This window comes from Protopterus annectens, chromosome 4.part1 (assembly GCF_019279795.1).
Source record: "Protopterus annectens isolate FY-2018-M chromosome 4.part1, PAN1.0, whole genome shotgun sequence".
NCBI lineage: Eukaryota > Metazoa > Chordata > Ceratodontiformes > Protopteridae > Protopterus > Protopterus annectens.
The window spans coordinates 119,262,741-119,282,585 of record NC_056734.1 but is presented as its reverse complement, the minus strand read 5'-3'; the positions used below and the strand labels follow the sequence as shown (position 1 = coordinate 119,282,585).

Here is a 19,845-nt window from a genome sequence, read left to right as displayed (position 1 = left end):
TGGGCTATATAAAATGTTTTTCTAACCACTTTGGCCACGTGGTTGTCAAATGAGAGATTGCTATCAACTTGGGTACCCAGGTCCCTAATTACTTCTTCTGTACTTAATGGATTACCACCTATGTGGTAATTTGTGGCACTTTGTTTTGCCATAGGGATGACTATACACTTTTGGCATTTAGCTTGAGGCCATGGCTCTGGCACCAGTTGTCTGTTTCTATGAGGCCCTTTTGGAGGATGCTTGTGCCGGCTGGAGAGTCTATTATGGCGCCCAGTTTGCAGTCATCTGCGAACTTGGTCAGCCACAGTCCTTCCGTGTTGGCCTGTAACTCCGAGAAATATATACCGAACAAGAGAGGTCCCAGGACTGAGCCTTGTGGGACACCACTTGAAACTGGTTTGGAGTCTGACATGGCTCCAGCAATTCTAACCATGTGGGTTCTGTCCTTGAGCCAGTTTGCAATCCATCTAGTGACATAGGGGTTTATATTTAAGCTGGTGAGCTTATCTATAATGCTAGAGTGGGGTATTGTATCGAAGGCTTTTGCGAGGTCCAGGTAGGCTGTGTGGACCACCTTCCCCTCGTCAATGGCCTTGGTGACCGTTTCAAAGAAATCAACCAGGTTTAAGAGGCAGGATCTGCCCTTAAAGCCGAACTGGGTAGGATCCAGTGTCTGTAGGTCCCCAATATCTTTATTTATGAGGTCCATAATGATCCTTTCCATAGCTTTGCAGACCAAGCTAGTCAGGCTTATGGGGCGATAGTGTCCAGGATCCATTGAGGCACCACCTTTATGGAGAGGGACCACTCTTTGGGCACATATCCTGTAGTAAGGCTGAGATTGAACAGTAGTTTTATGTTTGGGTTTAGCTCTTCTTGGAGTTCATGTAGGACGCAGCCCGGGGCACCGTCTGGTCCCATTGATGCTGTTTTTTTTGCTTTGGAAAGGGTGGCTCTTACCTGAGCATCTGAGATGTTAGGGGGGCAGCACTTTGCTGGCATAGATATTTGCCCTTTTGGTGGGGGGGGGGGGAGAAGTTTGCTCTGAACCTGTCAGCTAGGATGTTGGCAATGTCTGTGGGTTCGGTGTATTTTTTTGTCATTTTGGACTAATTCTGAACATATCTGGGAATTACCACCCAGGTTCCTAACATAACTAAAGAAAGCCTTGTGATTATCCTTAGTGTCCTGTGCAAATTTTCTCTCGAAGCTGGCCTTAAGACAACTTTATGAGTGCCCGTAGTTTTTTGCTAATACTGATCAGTGATGCCTTCCCTTTTTGGGATTTTGCTCTTATCATTTAGTAGCTTCCTCCTTCTATTGTATAGTTTGTTTATGGCTGGGGTCCACCAGACAGGACGTCTGCCTTTGGAGGATTGGGTCTTGGTTTTATTTGGGATCGCATGATCCATGCATTCCTGAAGATGTTCATAGAATGCGTTTATAAAGGATTCTGCGGTCTGGGCCATATTTTCCACAGGCCCGGGAAAAAGGCCTGACAAAAAGCATGACAGAAAGTGATGCATTTGTTTATATTTGTTTACTGAGGTAGTGCACTGATCAATACGGACTAATTTCAGGCTCAGCTCGAGTGAAATATAAAGCATTTCACAAACAAAAAATACAGAAATGTAACCAGCAACAGAGTAGTTCAGACTAACTACATAGAAAGAAACTGTGTATTTACATTCTAGTGAACAATCACAGTGCGATGAACAATCAAGCAGAGTGCAGTGTGCAATACATACATTAATATCTAAACTGGGTCAGTCTTCAGTAAACCTTGAGAGAGAAGAGACTTGGAAAGGTGATAGATAAGGTGATGTGTCCAGTGTTGAAGCAGGAGCATTTACTTAGATGAAGATGTGCTTTTTGAGTTGCATTCGAATTTGGAATGAATGTTGATTTCCTTAACACTGATGAGGAGTGCTTGCTAGGTGCCTGACAGGAGAAAGCATGTGCATTGTTGTGTAGGTCTGCTTCTGTGGGTAACAAGAGTTGGCGTGGCTTGTGATTAGTTTCTCAGGTTGTATGAGGAGGTTTTCTTTTTGAGAAGTCTACCTGCAAGTGGAGTAGCTGTGTGGAGATGGAGTATATAATTTTTGTTCCTTATTATATAAGGATCCTGATTCCATAAAGCTAAGCAATACTTCACTGCCAAAAAAAAAAAAAAAAACACTCACTTCATTCTCCCTTAATAGTTACTGGTCTTCTAAAGGGTTAGAGGAGGGCCTATGTATGAAAGAAGAGAGAAATGAAATCTAAACAATATTATACTTATTTAAGAGGTAATGTTTGCTTGTCCTTGTGCATCTTACCTCTGCGTACGGTTTGTCTGGTTCAATCACAGCCAGTGGATCACTGCTGGTGACAAGCTTCGCTACCTCACTGTCAAGACCGATCTTTCCCCATGCATAATTCTGCACTGCACATGACAGTGGGAAAACTGGGAAGAGAGAGATAAGAGACAGTGATTCTAAACTAATCAAATTAAGTCAGATTAAACATGCCCATTTTAATCACATACAAGAGGCTTTAAAACAATCCAGTTCACTTTGTATAGAATAAAAGTAGGGTCAGCTTTCTAAGGTACAGAGAGAAACGTATCTGAATGTCAGAAACAGAGAATGCATGATTCTTAGATAAGGTATTTTTATATAGCTTCCTGTCAGAAATAAAATGCAACAGCAAGAAGTTCCTAAGAAGTCCGGTAGGTTTACAAATATACTCAGTCAATCACCTGTAATACTGAACAGACAACTTAGAACATCCTAGGCTGCCACAACAAAATGCCCCCTTATTTTATTAATTCGTTAATTGTGTAAAACCCAACTGAGAAGAAGTGCCTTCTAGATGTAAGGTCAGAAGCATGTGAGCTGCGCAACAAGCAAATATAAGGCTAAAAGAATAAAGACCAGAAATGCATGACAAACATTAGCAACTTAAAGCATCAACACTCTGTGCTACACTACAAGTGTTCTGAATACAATTACATACGGTTTGTGATATACAATTCAAAACATCTGCTCAGTACACAAAGTATATACACTGAATGCCCCCCTAAAGTCAGTTTAAAGCTATTGTGAGCTGTCTCTTGTTTTCATGCATATATACATATGTATATTTTATAGCTTTGCTGGTAAAGTTGTGGCAAAATCCAAAGCAATAAGACAACCAGTTAGAAACAGGGTATTTTACCCACAATTCCCAAGGTTTTTGAGGAAGTGAAAAACTGTTGACCAGACTTCCTAATATCGTTGGCTCTGGAAATCATGGCCACAGCAGCATTCGTGGATCAGTCAAATTCAACAACTTCTCCCATGGATTTTGACAATGGGATTGAAGGACTATAAATAAATCTTTTAAGAGACATACCAAACACCACTGGAGACAAAGTGGATGTTTTAAAGGCACCATTATCTTTGTATAGGGATGCATGGATAATGATCCCATCAAGGCTTGCAGTTATACACTTCAGAATCTTTCAGCAGATAGGATTACAAGCAAAATGATGCATTACAAGTGAAGAATTTCAGAAGGCTAATTACAACTTAAGTTCCAACAAGGAACAATAATCTCATAGGAGGCAAGGGAAATCAAAACTTCTTTCAGAAATGCTTAACCATAGGTCTTTATGCAAAACGAGTCCACTGGGAAGGTAAGCTGATTAGACAGAATAATGGGTTTTAGCAGGAAAAAGAAAGACCTGAACATAACAAGCAAGTCAGATATGCAAGAAAAGAAGGCACATCCCCCACTGAAAAGGAGCAATATTTTGCCTGTTCACAATGAAGGGGAAAACATCCACTTTTGCAGAAATATGATGATCTGTATTTTTCCTGGACAGCCTTGATAGTCTTCTCAGATGTAGTATGTTTTTATGGTTCCACCATGTGGATTTGTTTTGAGGGGGGGGGGGTTGCTTCGGTCTTGCAAACCCCCAAAACAAATCCACATCGTGGAACCATAAAAACAAGCTTTACAATTAGAGAATTTTAACCAAAAGTAAGAAGAGTAATTCCCAGAATGACAGTGCCCTTGTCACTGAAACAAAAAAAAAAAACACAGCAGCTTTATAAAATCCACCAAAAGCCACGTTTCAGGATAAAACAGCTGTCAAAGCCAGAGACCTTTTTAGTTATATCTGTAATCTCAGAACCACAATTTATCAATATGCTGAGCTGACTGTGAACAATGTTACCTACACTGAGGCTGAAGGTATAGCAAACCTACTGGCTGATAAATTCAGCTCTAACTTTACCCCTCTTTCCCTTCAGTCTGTCACTCAAGATATTCCTGAAACTCGCTTGCATCTAGATATCACACAAGACCAAGTCCTAAAGTTCTATCAAAAGCTAAAAGTACTGTATCAATGTGTCTTGGGAATATCTCTGAAGACATCCTAAATAGCAGAAACCTCAGTTTAGCCACCCCCTCAACAACACCGTTTAATCTCATCCTCCATACAGGTTTTGTGCTGAGTGTTAGATGTATTAAAGTGTTAAAAATTTATTTTCTGAAAATAAGTAGAAAAATAAAAAGAACACAGTACAGCAGTTACTATGCATGTTTGGCTTCCATACTGTATGTGATAATTGTTCCATGACTAGTACAGCAGCAACAGATAAGGAGGACTCCCTAATTCCTGTCTAGTATGGCTGCAAGGATGACCGGAGACAGGAATGACTCCCTTAAGTCTTGAAGGTTGCCACATAATTCACCTTGAAACAGAACAAAAATCAGCTTATCAGCAGACTGCATGACATCAAGCAGACTTCAAAAGATTGCTTTCGTAGACAGCATCCAAAGGGTAAAAGGACTGTAAGACTAAATGGTGTTAGTTCTGGTATTTTGTAGGAACACAGTTCCAAGGAAAATGGAGAATTATCATCTGTATCAAAAAGCAAACCTTGTACAGTGAAAGGTATAAACTGTAACATATAGTATGCGTGTCTTCTGTTGTATAGATCCTGCAACCAGCAGGATAAAAGCACTCATTAAACTAAACAACTCAGGACAAATAAAGTCTACCAAAGTCAAATTTGTGGCAAGTCTGGCCTCCCAGGCCAAGGACAACCACAAAGCATTCTTTAGCTGTGTCCGCAACCTCAAATGTAATACACAATTGTGTGCAGAGCTCATTGTAAATGGAGCCACCTATACTGAACCAGAAGATATAGCAAACCTCCTGCCTGATAAATTCAGCTCTAATTTTACTCCTCTCTCTCCCCCTTAAACTTTCCTCAGGAAATATCATTAAATATAACTCCCCCTGCTATCACTAGGGAACAGGTCCTTAATGCTCTCTAACACCATGAACACTGCATCAATGGGCCCAGACAATATCCCAGGATGCCTTCTAAATAGCATGAAACATGACCTACCAGGGCCTCTGAAATTACTACTTAACTGTAGCCTCCAAAATGGCTTTGTGCCTCATGGATGGAGAAAGGCATCAGTTATCCCTCTGCACAAAGGTGGGCCATCTACAGACCCTGGAAACTACAGGCCCACAAGTCTCACTAGTCTTATATGTAAAGCCATGGAAAGAATTATCATGGAGATGATCAATACAGATATAGTAAACCTCCAGACACTGGACCCAACCCACTTTGGGTTCGTCAAGGGAAGATATGCCTACTCAACCTGGTGGACTTCTTTGAGAAGGTCACCAAAGCAATGGAAAAGTGCAAAATCATTCACACTGCCGACCTTGACCCGGCCATAGCATTGTCGAAAAACTCAAGAGGTTAGGTACAAACCCGTATGTCACCCGGGGGATAGCCAACTGGCTCACAGACAGGACCCAGGAAGTTAGAATTGGGAGGCCACCTCTAGAAAGAAGTCAGTCACAAGTGAAGTCCCTCAGGGATCAGTCCTTGGACCGCTCCTTTTTGGCATTTACTTCTCAGAAGTCAAGGCCAATGTCAGTAGTCTCTGGCTGACGTTTGCAGAGGATTGCAAATTAGGAGCGGTCATTAAATCTCACACTGGCAGAGATGTTTTCCAGGAGGGGCTGACAGACATACAACTGGTGTCAGAGTCATGGATTAAACTAAATGCCAAGAAATGCACAATAGTATCCTTTGGGAAGTCATCCATCCCTGGTAACTATCATACTGACAACACACCCTTTAGAGTTGACCCAGTAGTCAGGGACTTAGGGACACACATGGATTGTAATCTAGCCTTTGATCAAACATCTACAGTGGTGAAGAAATCATTCTATGTTGTACAACTTATAAACAAAGGTATGGCATCCAAGTCCAAGGAAGTCATTGTTTTACTATATTTGGCATTCATCAGACCTATCAGAGTACAATACCCCCCTTTGGTATGTACCTAACCAGGCATATCCAACAATTGGAACGTCCACAGAGGTTCCTCACTAAAAGAATACAGGGCATAAGTAATATGTCCTATGTAGGCCACCTCAAGGCCCTATCCCTGTATTCGGTCTCCTACAGGCTTTTGAGAGGAGCTGTATGCCTGGCATGCAGGACATTGTCAGACCCCACTCTGATGGACCTCCTGCATATCCAGAAAACAAACAGTACCAGAATTACCCATTCTAAAGACTTAAACCTTGCCTGCGATATAAACAGGACCAGCTGGAGAGGGAGGTATGTATCCTGGAGACTACCCAGTATATGGAACAGTCTCCCCATCCATGTGAAGCAGAGTTCCTCCCTAATCCAATTCAAACACAACTTGAAGAATTGGATGGGAAACCAGAAATTCAGTCCTGGTTTGGCACCTATGTGTCTGATGCAAACATGAAACCTACAAATGGTTCATCTCCCAGGGCCATGCTTACACTTATCAAGGGTATCAGAACTCGTCAGAGATTTGGAATGCATGGCTAGGCTTAAAAAGGCCCTTGTGGTCGTTAGGTTCATAGGTGTTTACTAGGCTATTAGTGACTGCGCTCAAGTTGATAAAGTACAGTGCTGTAAAGTATATTTGTTATTTCATCAGTGAGCAGCCTGATAATTCACCCCCCCCCAAGTGAATAGCAAACAGCTACAATCATTTCCCTGCATAAGGGAGAACCCTCCAGACACCCAGGCAATTACAGACCTGCAAGTCTGACCAGCCCCATATGCAAAGCCTTGGAAAAGACTTGTCATGCAAATAATCAACAAGGAAATAGAGAAACTCCAAACACTGGACCGGTCTCCAATTAATCAAGGGCAGGTCATGTTTATTTAACATGGTGGATTTTTTTGAAAAGGTCATCAAAGCAATGGAGCAATGGATGAAGGTGAAATGGTACACACCACAAACCTCAAACTGGTCAAAGCTTATAAACGTAATCCCCCCACTGAGGCATAGTGGAAAGGCAAAATCAACTGGGAATAAACCCCTCGGTCTCCTGCTGGATTGCCAAATGGCTGACAGAGGATGCAGCAAATCAAAATAGGGGGAAGCTACCTCCACAAAGAGACCAGAAGAGCCCCTCCCAGGGTTCTGTGATGGGACCTCTCCCATTTGGTTTATCTACTTCTCTGAAATAAAAGCCAATACCAAAGAGTTCTAGCTGGCTACATTTGCAGAAGACTGCAAGCTAGAAGCAGACACTGAATCCCCAACTAACAGCCATCCTGCAAGAAGGTTTGTGCCCAAACAAATAGCTGGTGCCAACATCATGGACATTTGGGAACTTATATGGACAGGAACCTAACTTTAACAAGCATGTGCCCACTGTCATAAGAAAGTCCTTCTGTATTGCACAGCTTATAAACAAAGGGATTGTGTCTAGATCAAGTGTTGCTATTGTCCCTCTTTACTCAGCTCTCATTAGAGCAGTCATTGAGTATAATGCCCTCTTTGGGATGCATCAGTTCAGACAAATGCAACAACTGAAACACCCACAGAGATATCTTACTAAGAGGATACAAGGCCTAAACAATATGTCCTGCATGGACAGACTCAAAGCCCTGTCACTACACTCGGAATCCCACAGATTGCTAAGAGATGACCTGTTTCTGGCATACAAGGCATCATCAGACTCAATACTGATGGATTTATTGTACATCAGAAAGTCAAATGGCATCAGAAATACTGTATCTAGGAAGCTAAACCTCTTCTTCAAAATCAACAGAATGGTTTGGAGGGACAGGTATATCTCCACAGATGATACCACTGCTCTAGGACAGACTCCCCATCCACATAAAACAAAGCTCACCCATGTCTGTATTCAACAGCAACATATGTGAAGATGGGAAACGAAATGGACACATGCAGCTCCAAAATACTTAATCCTCTGGATGAGGTCTCCTCAAATTATCTACAGTACGAGCACAATTATTGTCACTAAGGGTAATATATATTTATTAACCATGGGATGAGTAAGGCTAATCTAACACTAAATGGGATATGTTAACTCAAGTACCAAAAGAAAAAACAGCTAGGCTTAAAATCCCCATAAAGGAGGCTAGCCTAGTTATTACCTATGAACCTATGCAATAGATTTTACTGGTATCTTGGACTCAGTGGAGTTTTTACTGAACACAACTGTGATCTTTAAAACAGAAGTGTAACTTTGAATGGGCATAGTACAATTCTGCAGCAGTGGTATCAGAGTATTCCCTTACTCCTAGATACAATTAAAAGCTGAAGAGGTATGGGGAACATCAATATTCAAACTGGTGTTAAAGCAAGGTTTATTTGTCTGCAATTGCAGTTTGTTTCAAATTGCAGGTGTTGCATTTCTGAGCAGGAGCAATCATGGCTTACAAAGGAACACTAATATCAGCCCAATTTCCATTCTTACTTACAGAAGGGCCATTTCTATCAGAACAATAGGAGGAAATGCATATAGTAGATTCCCAGTTCACAGTCCACAGTCTCCAAAAACAAACGGGGATCTCCTTTGGAACTTCAGGAGCTAAATGTTACAGTGGGAAGCAAATATGACCCTTAATGGGATTACTGCAGATTGAAACCATAAGAGCAAATCACCAGTGGGTTCAATTGTTATTCATAACTTATTTGACTTTCCTTATCTTTTGTTGACTGGGTTATCCCAACAGACTAGATCCAAACTGTTATTTCTACAGCTGTGAGAAACTCGGCCCGGCATCAGAAAACGTCCTTACTCTTCACCTTTGTGACAGGCCATAGTGTAGCTGCAATTGGTGGCAAAAGGGAATGGAGCTGGAATAACATTTTCAAAGACATAAGCAAAGAAGTGAAATCAATGAGACTGGCAAAAACAAAGCGAGTATGGAGAAGGAATGAGTGCAAAGTGGCAGTGTTTTGCTCAAAAATAATGTTGCATTTACAAATAATGTGGAAAATGGGATACTACACTTAAGTTATCAAATGAATGAAAGAGGCTTAGAAATACAGGTGCTTTGAAATATGATGAACGAGGGAGAAAGTGCTGACAAGAAAGCAGTTTCGTGGGCTGATATTGTGCAAAGATGTTTTTCAGGAATGCAAAGACGGAGAAAAGGCAGCGGATGGTTTAAGGAGGAATACTGATGAGAAGAATCAGTAGTAAATAAAGATAGATAAATCACATGCTGCAGTTGTGGCTGGACAGAAAGGGAAAGGTAATAAAGATAAAGTTATGACTTTAAATGATAAACATTAAGTTTTGCATACTAAGTGTGAAAAAGACAAGCCTATAGATGGATATTACATGTGGGATAATAATGCTGTCCCTTTAGGGGTGAAGCCTGAGGATGTATGGGCTTATATACACACTGGAATAGAGACATTTAATGAAATCCCATTTGAAACATATGGTAGACAATTGTGTTACTGCTTTAAAAGATAAAAAAGGAGTATGAACCATGGGACAAATATGTAGTTAAAGGACTGAAAGCTTTACTAAGAAAGAAAGTTACAATTCAATTTAGGACTTCTGAAGTGACTGCTGATGAATTGTAATTGTGTGTGTGTGTGTGTGTGTGTGTGTGTGTGTGTGTGGACAAATGATGTTTGATGACAGGAAACTTTGGAAAGAGGGTGGGAACTAAACAAAATTAGTGAAATTGAGCATTTACCTTTTGTTATTAATTTAAATGTTGGAAAAAGGGAATGTTAAATTACTGGGGACAGCCAGAAAATGTGTTTCACTGTGAAGCAGGGGATTACTGGAAAGGGGAATGTATTCAAAGGAAAATGTCATCAATGTGGTGATGTGGGCCACGTGGCAAATAACTGTAAGAAAGTTTGTGAAAAATTATGGAAGCAATGATCATTACGGATTTGATTCTGAACAAATACAAGAAGAGAATGTGAATGTAACTGGCAAGTAATGCAAAGTGAGGCGATATAGTTGATAAGGACATAGTACAATTAGCAAATGAGACGCTTGCATGATTGAGGTAAAAATCAATTTGAAATGAGTCAGTAAGATGGAGATATGGAAGTGTTAAGACGATGATTGGAAATTAAAAAGAGAAAAAATAAATTAATAGCCAAAACTGCAAAGAAAATAAAAGCTAGTATAACAATTATATCTTTAAAAAATGTTATAAAAAGAATGTCAGTTTCAGAATGGCATCAGAAACAGGAAAGTGATATTGTAAGTTTATTGGATGTTAAGACTCTTGGATGAGGGAATGAGAAAACAGGTAGAATTAATGTGGAAGGGATGAAGTAAGATTTTGGACAGAATGTTTGATTTAAGGGTGGCTATGATATTAAAGACAACTTTTATTTTCACATGTAAAATTTTAACCCAGGAAGAACAATAACATGTGACATTAAGCTTGGGAAAAAGGTTTAAAAACGGACTGGAGTTTATGCTCAAAAAATAACTTAATAATATATTCAGCAGTACAAATATTATTATTTTGAGAAATTTAAAGTGCAATTTAAGGAAGGAAAGTGGTACGATTTGTAAAGATGTAAACTAGGGAAACAGTTAAAAGTGCAGCCAGTTATTTTATTTATTTATTTTTTGCTGGGGAATTATATATAAAGATTAGGAAATCTGAAAACTGAGACTAATCATTTTATTCTGATATTTTGAAAACTGAGACTAATCATTTTATTTATTCTGATATTTTGAAAAAAAGAAATGTTAAGGACAAAGGAAGTTTATTTTCAGATCATTTATGCATTGAAACACAAACAAAGAATAGACAAGAGTAAGTAGAAGGGGAAATTTAAATTACAGTTTTAGTAGGTGAAATTTGAACTTTTTTTTGAAAAGTATGGAAGAGTTATGGGAAGAGCACTGTTCTATGTTTAATTTTTATGAAAATAATAAAAACAGTAGTGGGTACAGTTTAAAGTAAACTGCAGGAACGTGTATTTTAAAATGGGACGATAAAAAGATATAAAGAAGATTTTAAGAATTTTGAAATGAGGTGAGAAAGAATGAAAATTATGACAAAATGACATACAAATAAATTTGTTGAAAATACAGAGATTAATAAAGAATCGTAGATTGTTCAATGTTGGATTGGGAGGTTTCTCCTTTTTTGGGAATAAAAATTTAAAAATTAAGTGTTTAATTTCTTTCATATTAACATTTTTTCTTTACCATCTTCTCATATTAAAGAATAGTTTTAAATTAAATACAACAGAAATATCTGGTGTATTATACAAGTTAAGAAAGGAGCTGAGGAAGATACAAGTAAAAATAGGAATGGAGAAACTGAACAATGTTTTCAAAGGATTTAAAAAAGATAGCATGCTAGGTCTGAATGGTATAACAATTTTTATAAGAAAATGAATTATGAAAAAAAGAGAATTTTGTTGAAAGCATTAAGTTACCGGTTAAGGAACTGTACAACAGATAAAATAGTATATGAATGAGTAAAGTTAATATATAAAAAAATATAATGAGAAATTGATAAAAAACTGAAGATCTATTACTTTGAACAATGTGAACTATAAGACATTAATGAAAATAATACATAGAAAACTGAATAAAATAATAGGTACTCTAACAAAAGAATTTATGGCATTCTTGTTAGACACTAAGTATTGCTTATAGTAAAGTAGGCTGTAAGAAGTATTTTGAATGAAAAAAATGATGCTAAAGTTATTGTGTATGATACTGAAAAAGTGTAGGATAGCAATAGTCATAAAAAAATTCTAATGAATATGGTTTTCATACTAGCTTTTTTTAAATGTAATCAAGTCAGTTTATAATAATCCTTGAAGATTTTAGTTAATGGATGGTTTAGTTAGGATCATCATCATCAGCCCTCTTTTTCCCCCATTTTCTACATGGGGTTGGGGTATTGTCTTAACTGTTGTCGTCTCTCTCGATTTAGTACCACACTCCTACCTTCTTCAACACTCATGCCAGACTGTTGCAGATCTTCTTTCACACAATCCATCCACCTCTTTGCTGAATATCCTCGTTTCCTCTTACCTTCTTCCTGTCTGTCCCAAATCTTCTTCGCCAGATTGTCTGCTGCTTTTGTGCACGTGTATCCAAACCACTGTAATCTGTTCTCTTTGATCTTTTCTGCAATTGCAGCTACTTTGGCTTCTGCTGTTATATCCTCATTTCTTCATCTGTCCCACAGTGTGCATCCTACCATCCTTCTCAGGCACTTCATTACCATCACCACTAGCTTCTTCATCTGCTCTGCTTTTACTGCCCAGGTTTCTGTACCATACAGTAGTAGTGGTTGTACCACTGTCTTCTACACCTTACTTTTCAGCTTCTTTGGCATGCTTCTGTCATAGACTACACCTGAAACTCTATGCCAATTGGCTGCAGCCCCTCTGATTCTAGCTTTGACCTCTTCATTCATGTTTCCCTTCCCCTCAACCACCCCTCCCAATTACTTGAAGTTGCTTACCTGTTCCACTATTTTCCCTTCTATCTCAATGCTCAGCTTCTTCTGATTTCCCCAATTTACTGCCATTACCACCGTCTTATCTGTGCTTAGTTTCAACCCACGTGTCTTCAGTTTTCATTCCATTTCCCTATCCTTTGCTGAAGTTCTTGGTCACAGTCTTCCTGAAATGTCACATCATCTGCATGCAGTAACTTTGTTGATCTGTCCCCTCTAACCTGTTTGCTAATGTACTGTAGTCCATCACCAGTATGAACAGCAATGAGCTCAGAGCTGAAACCTGATGTACACCCATTCCCACTGGGAACTCCCTCTGAGGCCAAAGACCGTTCGTATTCAAGTTATTGGACCCTTGTAGGTTTACCATCAAAACTGAGAATTATACACTGTAATCAGTTCATGACAGTGACTCAACATCAACGGCAGAGTAAGTAGATCAGTATGTCAAATGTCATGCTGAGTAATCGAATTTGGCATTATTTGACATACTGTTTCCCCTGCACCTTTTATAACAGTCAGTTAAGGTCGGTTCTTCAGCAGTGCAAATGTACCACACAACACTGAACATCACATTTTTGCAGGGGGAAGGCAAGCCCCCCTGCAACCCCCATACCCCCTGCAAACTATATATTCCAACTCCGAGATTGGACTACAGTGAGGAAAAGGATAAATTTACCATTCCACACTGTACTGCTATCTCTATTTGTAACATCTACCAATGCATCAGCGAATGCACAATAGCATTCGCTGCACTGGACACTCACTAAGAAGCAGGTCGGCAATACAGGACTCTGCCAACTGTAATTCAACATCATTCTTTATTTTGATACTAAACCGTCCTTGTACATAGCTTGGACTAATTCTGCAAATGTTTCTGGGACTTCAAAGTACTGCCTAGATAAGCCTTCTTGGGACTTGTTATATGCCCAGTTGGACTCTTTCCTCATCTCTAGCTTCTTCTCAACTATCTGTCTCACTGCAAATATCGAGTCAGTTGTCTAGCACATCTCCCATCTTACAGTATACTACTCTGCATATCTGTTTATCAATCACCCTTTCATGCACTGTGATAGGAGTTTGATGCTTCTGTACTGCCTCAGTTGTGAATGTCCCCTTTGTTCTTTTGCACTGGCACAGGTATGCTTATTCTCCAGTCATCTGGGATCTGCCTCTCTCTCTCCACACTGCTACGAGGACCCTCAGGAGCCATTCCACCCCAACTCATTGAAAATCTTTATTATATCTGCTGTGACCTCATCTGAGCCTGCTGCTTTCCCCAACTTCATTTTCCTTAGTGCTATTCTTCTTGGGTGGGTGTCTCCTTTTCTCTCATCATAGGCTGTTTCTGTGGCAGTACAGCTTCTGTAGAGTTTTCTTCATTCAGAAGCTGCTGGAAATACTCCTCCTACCTCTGATGTCCTGCGGACTGGTGAGCAGGATGTTTCTGGCATCCCTTATGATGGGTGTCGGACTATCTTCTTTATCTTTCTGTCTTTACCTTACAACCTGACATAGTAGGTGGTACAAAAAAAAAAAAAAAACTGAGTCACTTTCCAGAACTTGGTAGAGTGCTTCTGATGCCTTATTCTTTGCTATTGCAACTTCTTTCTTAGCTTGTTAGCCAACCAATAGTCCTTTCTAGCTTGGTCGGTCTTTTTCTATCTTCCATTTTCTTCCTGAACTCCTTCTTTTGATCACTTCCTGGACTTCTGCATTCTACCACCAGCTTTCCTTATGTACCTCATTTCCACACCTGGCTCAGCCACATATCTGTTCTGTAGTCCTAACACATGCAGTTTTGAGGCACTGCCATTCTTCAACTCCACCTATTTCCTCCTCATCTTTAGTTGGGATATACACGTGAAAAAAGGAGTTAAATTTGGTTATCCATTAAGGAGCATTTTTTTCATTAATAATTAATGCAATTTTAAGTAAAGCAGCAAGATCAATGAAAGAATGGAATGTTTACTTTGTCAAAATATGAAGATTCCACTTTATTTGGCATATGCAAATGATGCGTTATAAACTGCAAAAGACAATGGGTGGATTAAAGAGGCTACGTAGAATATGGTGTTTGGTGTTAAGAAAGTGGGACTGAACAAAACAAAAAATAAAAAGGCTTTGATGATACTATGTAGTTGTTTAAAGTGTTAGGTATTACTTTTGGTAAGAAAGAAAACTAAAGAAACGGGGAATGATATTTTAAATGAGCTTAGAATCACTATTAATAGGTGGAGAGCTTCTGATGCATCTTTTTCAGGGAGAAAGTTTATTTAATACATTCATACACTTGGTGGAAAAGGGGATGTGGGAGGTGTGTGTGTTTCCAATACATCTAGAAAAAGTTTTGCTTGAGCTGATTTTGTCTTTTACATGAGATTCTCAGTTGACTCCTGTTAAAAGTTTATATTGTAAAAAGGAAGGAAGAATTGGTTTAAAAAAAAAAAAAAAAAAAAACACACACACAGTATTCCTTGCTTTATTAAATTGTTTTGGATTTTGGGGAAATTTCAGGAAAGAACAAAATTGTATTACAGACATGTAGGGACATTTAAAAAAATAAAACAATATTTTAAAGAAGAAGAAAAAAGAATATTATGAATTGATAAAAACATCGTATACAAACTGGAATATAATTAAAAATGACAAAAAAATGCCTAGTATGAGGAAATGAAGAAATGTTACAGAGAAAATAAAAAGAGGAAAGAGTTAAAGATTAGAGAGAGGAAAAGATGATTTAAAGACATTTTGAAAATTCAGGATTTGTTATGTAGGCTTATGATTCAAAAGTTGCCTTTGTGTGGTTAAAAGAAGCTCTTGAATATTTCTTTTTGGAGTGTAAGAAATTTGCTGAAGTTAAGATGCTATGATGAATTTAGATTAAAAAAATTGGTATTAATGTGACTACATATGGATTATATATGAATTTCTGAGTAAGAAAGAGTTGTTATAATAGTTTTTACAGAACATTTTGAAAATGAGATGTCAAAGAGTTATTGTACAGTCTATTTTGGTTTAAAAGCTTGATAATTAAGAATATTAAAAATGATTATGGTTAAAAGATTGGGGGGGTGAAGAAATGAAAACTGTGAAGAATTATTTTAGAAGAATGTAAATATGTGCATGATCAGGGTTCCTTGACAGCAGAATTTAAGTTTATTACAAATACTATTTGCACATTGTATTATAAAGTCCCCCTACTCTTTCCCATACTACCTGTCAGCTAACTCAAGCAGATGGGACCTCAGTTTAACAGTTCGTCTGAAGTGCAATACCATCAGGAGTGTATTAACCCCCTAATTTTGCACTGCAGTGTCAACAATCCAATTACTTGGAGTGAGAATAAAAACAGCCTTCTGGTCTTGCACCAAAGGCAAGTATGCTATCTGCTGCACCACTAACACTGCATCCAAAAGAATCACTCAGCTTAAGTCATTTGCCAGAATATTGCGATATCATGTCACATGCATCAGCAGCAACAAAAAGCAGAACTGGAAAGATGAGTACTTTCCTGGTCATTTACGTATCATATAACAGTGGTTCTGTTCATGCACAACCAGATACTTGTGATACTTAGGGAACTACTATCCTTTATCATTGCCTTCAAAAGAAGGTTTGTTAAATTAGCCACAATAATTTAGGTGTTACTGGTGCATGTTCAGGAATACAGGCTAATACCATGGAAGTCACTTGACAATATTCTCAGCAAACTTACTTGTGTATTACTGAGAAACAAGTATCACAGTCTGGTTTCTGCACATTTTTCATGTATTGCATCAGAATTTCCACTGGTAAAAATCTTGGAAGAAGGATTTAATTTTGAATAGGTTTGGTATAACTCATTTGTTAAAGATGGAATCATTCTTAGATTTTTTATCACTTTGTCCTATAAAGCTGACCAACTCTTTTGACCACCACATTGCCACTGTGGTCAGAAAGTCGTCCTTCTATGTGGCACATCTCATTACTAAGGGTTTTGCATCCAGAAGAAAGAGGTCATTGTCTCCCTCTACTCTTCCCTCATTAGGCCAATCATCGAGTACAATGCCCCATTTGGCATGTACCTCACTAAACACCTGCAACAACTGGAGAGGCCGCAAAAGCACCTTACAAAGAGGATTCTAGGCCTTAAACATTTGTCCTATATGGACAGACTAAAAAACTCCTTCTGCCTCATGAATCTCTGCTCGACTTACAAAGCCATGTTCTAACCCAGCTCTGTTAGAAATGCTACATCTAAAGAAATCCCAATCCCTCCGCACAACACGCTCCAGAGCCCTTAACATCATTACCACAATCAACAGAACATGCTGGCGGGACAGGTTCATAACCCAGAGACTGCCCATGCATGTCAAGCAGAGCACCTCACTGGCCCTCTTCAAGAGAGATCTTGATGAGTGGATGGGAAATAGAAAATTCACCCCAGGGATCACTCAAGTGGCTTTACTCGACAGAGGCACTGGGAACTAAGGTTGAGTGGCACAATGCCTGGGTAATCCTATGGGCTAGGCTTGTAAAGGCCCCAGTGCCATTAGCCTAGTACACACCTATGAACTAGTGGCTTGGCTGTTGTAAGTGCTGTGCAGGGGGGGGGTAGTGACCCATTGACTCAGTTCATCCATCCTGGGATCAGGGAGCCATAATTTCCAGTTCCAAGCAGAGGCTTCTGCATTGCCAAAACATCCAAGATCAAGGATGTGAGCTTAGTGACTGAAGTCAGTGAAAGTAGCCATCATTAGCATGATAGTGGAAACATGCTCATGCACACGCAGAGCACTGAGTGCTCACATCAGCCACTAGGGGTTGGCTTAAGCCTTATTAGAAATGCATTCACTGCCATAATGCAAGCAAGGGCAAAAACACCTCCATGGCTGCCTGGATGACTGATTCTCCAGTCAGCTGTCACCACCATGCAGGGGTCATCCAGTAGGGAGGAACAAACAAGTTCAAGATGAAGGGAGGAGGCTTAGTGGTTAGCAGATGTGGACATAAAAGATGCCTAGAAAAAAGATGATGGTGGTGGTATCATGATCTGTGTTTTCTAACAGGGTATAACCATGCACGCGGAGCAGAAAGATCCTAGATTTTCAGCATTATATCTATTAAAAAAAACTGTCATGCCTAAATGAATTTCAGATGGATTACTCAGGGTTACAAACTAACAACACATGAGACAAATAATACTAAAAGACAAACTGGCAGTAAGCTAGTTAACAGGTAGTATATGGGTACATTCTTCTGGTCATAATCATGACAGGAATACTTCTCTCTTACAATTACAGAGATTCTTTCAGCTAAGAATAATACAAATAACTATAGGCTGAGGTGATGGAGGAGATACTATTGATTATGCATAAAAAAAAGGTATTACTCAGTTCTACTGGGAAGGTTAGCACAGATAACAATGGAGAGGCATTCAAATTTATCTTTAAAATTTAAGATGTTGCAAGAGAATTCTGTGAAGTTCATAATGTCTGTGGCAGATACAAACCTGACAGAAACAAATGTTACCCATATTTTACGCATCAGTCCAGAAGCTTAGACTAAGGCAGGTTCGGGGCCTGCTCAGTGTAGGTGCCTCACTGAATTTAGATAACAGACTGGAAAGCTCATCTGTAGATGGTGGCCTGTAAGAGGAGGACATTAGTTAATGAAATAGTACTTGTAAATAATGATAGAAACTGCAAGAACAACCCTTCAGCAGTGGGTATCCCCACACAGAAAGTGATACTGTTCTGCAGCAAAACTTCCTTTTTGTTGCCAAGAGGATGAAGACATTTGCACACTTAAGGCCTCATCAGCACTGTCTGATACTGTAGCTCGAAACTATGTTACCTGGATAGCAAAGCCTAGTGTTTTTCAGCCATATGGGTAAAGACAGCAAGATAACCTGCGTTCGTGTGTGTGTGTGTGTGTGTGTGTGTGTGTGTGTGTGTGTGTGTGTGTGTGTGTGTGTGTGTGTGTATTGTGTCGGTATGACCCACTATGTAGCACAGGTGCTCTAGCTGGTGCTTCATGCTTAGGGTTTGGCAGCCTCACATATCTGAAGGATTCAACCTTCTTAATAATAGAGCCACTCAAGCTAACCATTTAGGTAAGACTAGTCATCCAGGAGATAATGAACATAAGCCTCGTTTCAGAGCAGCTGAAATTCGGGCCTCTGACAAGTACCGCAGAGGGCTCACTCTCATGCAAAAATAAAATGAGAATTTCTTAAAGTAAGGTGCGTGAGGCAGGGAAACCAAGATAGACTTGGTTAATGAAAACCCATGACAATAATGGCCAATGGAACAGATTAAGGAGCAACTTTAGTAGTAGCATAATAGAGGTCAGACAAATAATCTTTTACTTGAAAAAATTCAGAGATAAAGAAAAACTAACTGCTAAATCAACTGCAAAGTCTGTCGTTAAGACCCTCATGTACAAAAGTATAGGTAGCAGCAACTGATTAACAGTGTCGACGGATCTGGTAAAAAATCAACATATACTACTCCAGTCATTTTTTCATGCTACATACCAAGTTTCTGAAGTAAGAAGAGCCAAAAATCTGTCATAGTATTAAGGTCAGCATGAATCCATGATTACAGGCCAAGGACCTGCATTTGTTTAAAAACTGGAGAACATAAGCTATCACTTGCTATTTTACTGCTTCTTATTCTGTGTCCACTCACCAACAAAATGCTATTACTGCTTTTTGGCTATAGCCCAACCCCCACTAGCTCTAGTCTTAGAATGGAGTGCCCTGACTGCAAATAAGGTGGGTCTCTCAGCTATGGATCGAGGCTATGATATATGGGTGGGAAAGAAAGCAACACATTGTGAAGTGATGTTTAGTCAAAGTTGTTATCACAGAACTGACATAGTACAGAAACAGACCTGTCATTGACAGACAAAAGAACTGGACATCCTGGGGACTGGTACTGTGACATCTCCTTCCATATCATAACTAAAACGTATTGGCAAGGGGCAAGTTCAGAATTTTACTCAGAAGTGAAGAATAAGGTCATGATATTTATGGAACCTTGAGTTTAGTTCTGTGCTCAGGGACCTGCAAAAGAACAAAGAA

The 19,845-nt window shown here is 39.2% G+C and overlaps 1 protein-coding gene across 2 annotated transcripts in view; it reads right to left on the bottom strand.

The window, feature by feature from the left end:
- MPI (mannose phosphate isomerase) overlaps positions 1–19,845 on the bottom strand; it is a 234,301-nt gene that overhangs the window by 171,636 nt on the left and 42,820 nt on the right. Inside the window, exon 2 of one of the 2 annotated variants that reach the window (XM_044070020.1) lies at positions 2,319–2,446. The exons of the other annotated variant lie outside the window; for it this stretch is intronic. Within the exon in view, the coding sequence (XP_043925955.1) occupies positions 2,319–2,446 (128 nt within the window). The remainder of the gene's footprint in view (positions 1–2,318; positions 2,447–19,845) is intronic. 2 annotated transcript variants of the gene reach the window in all.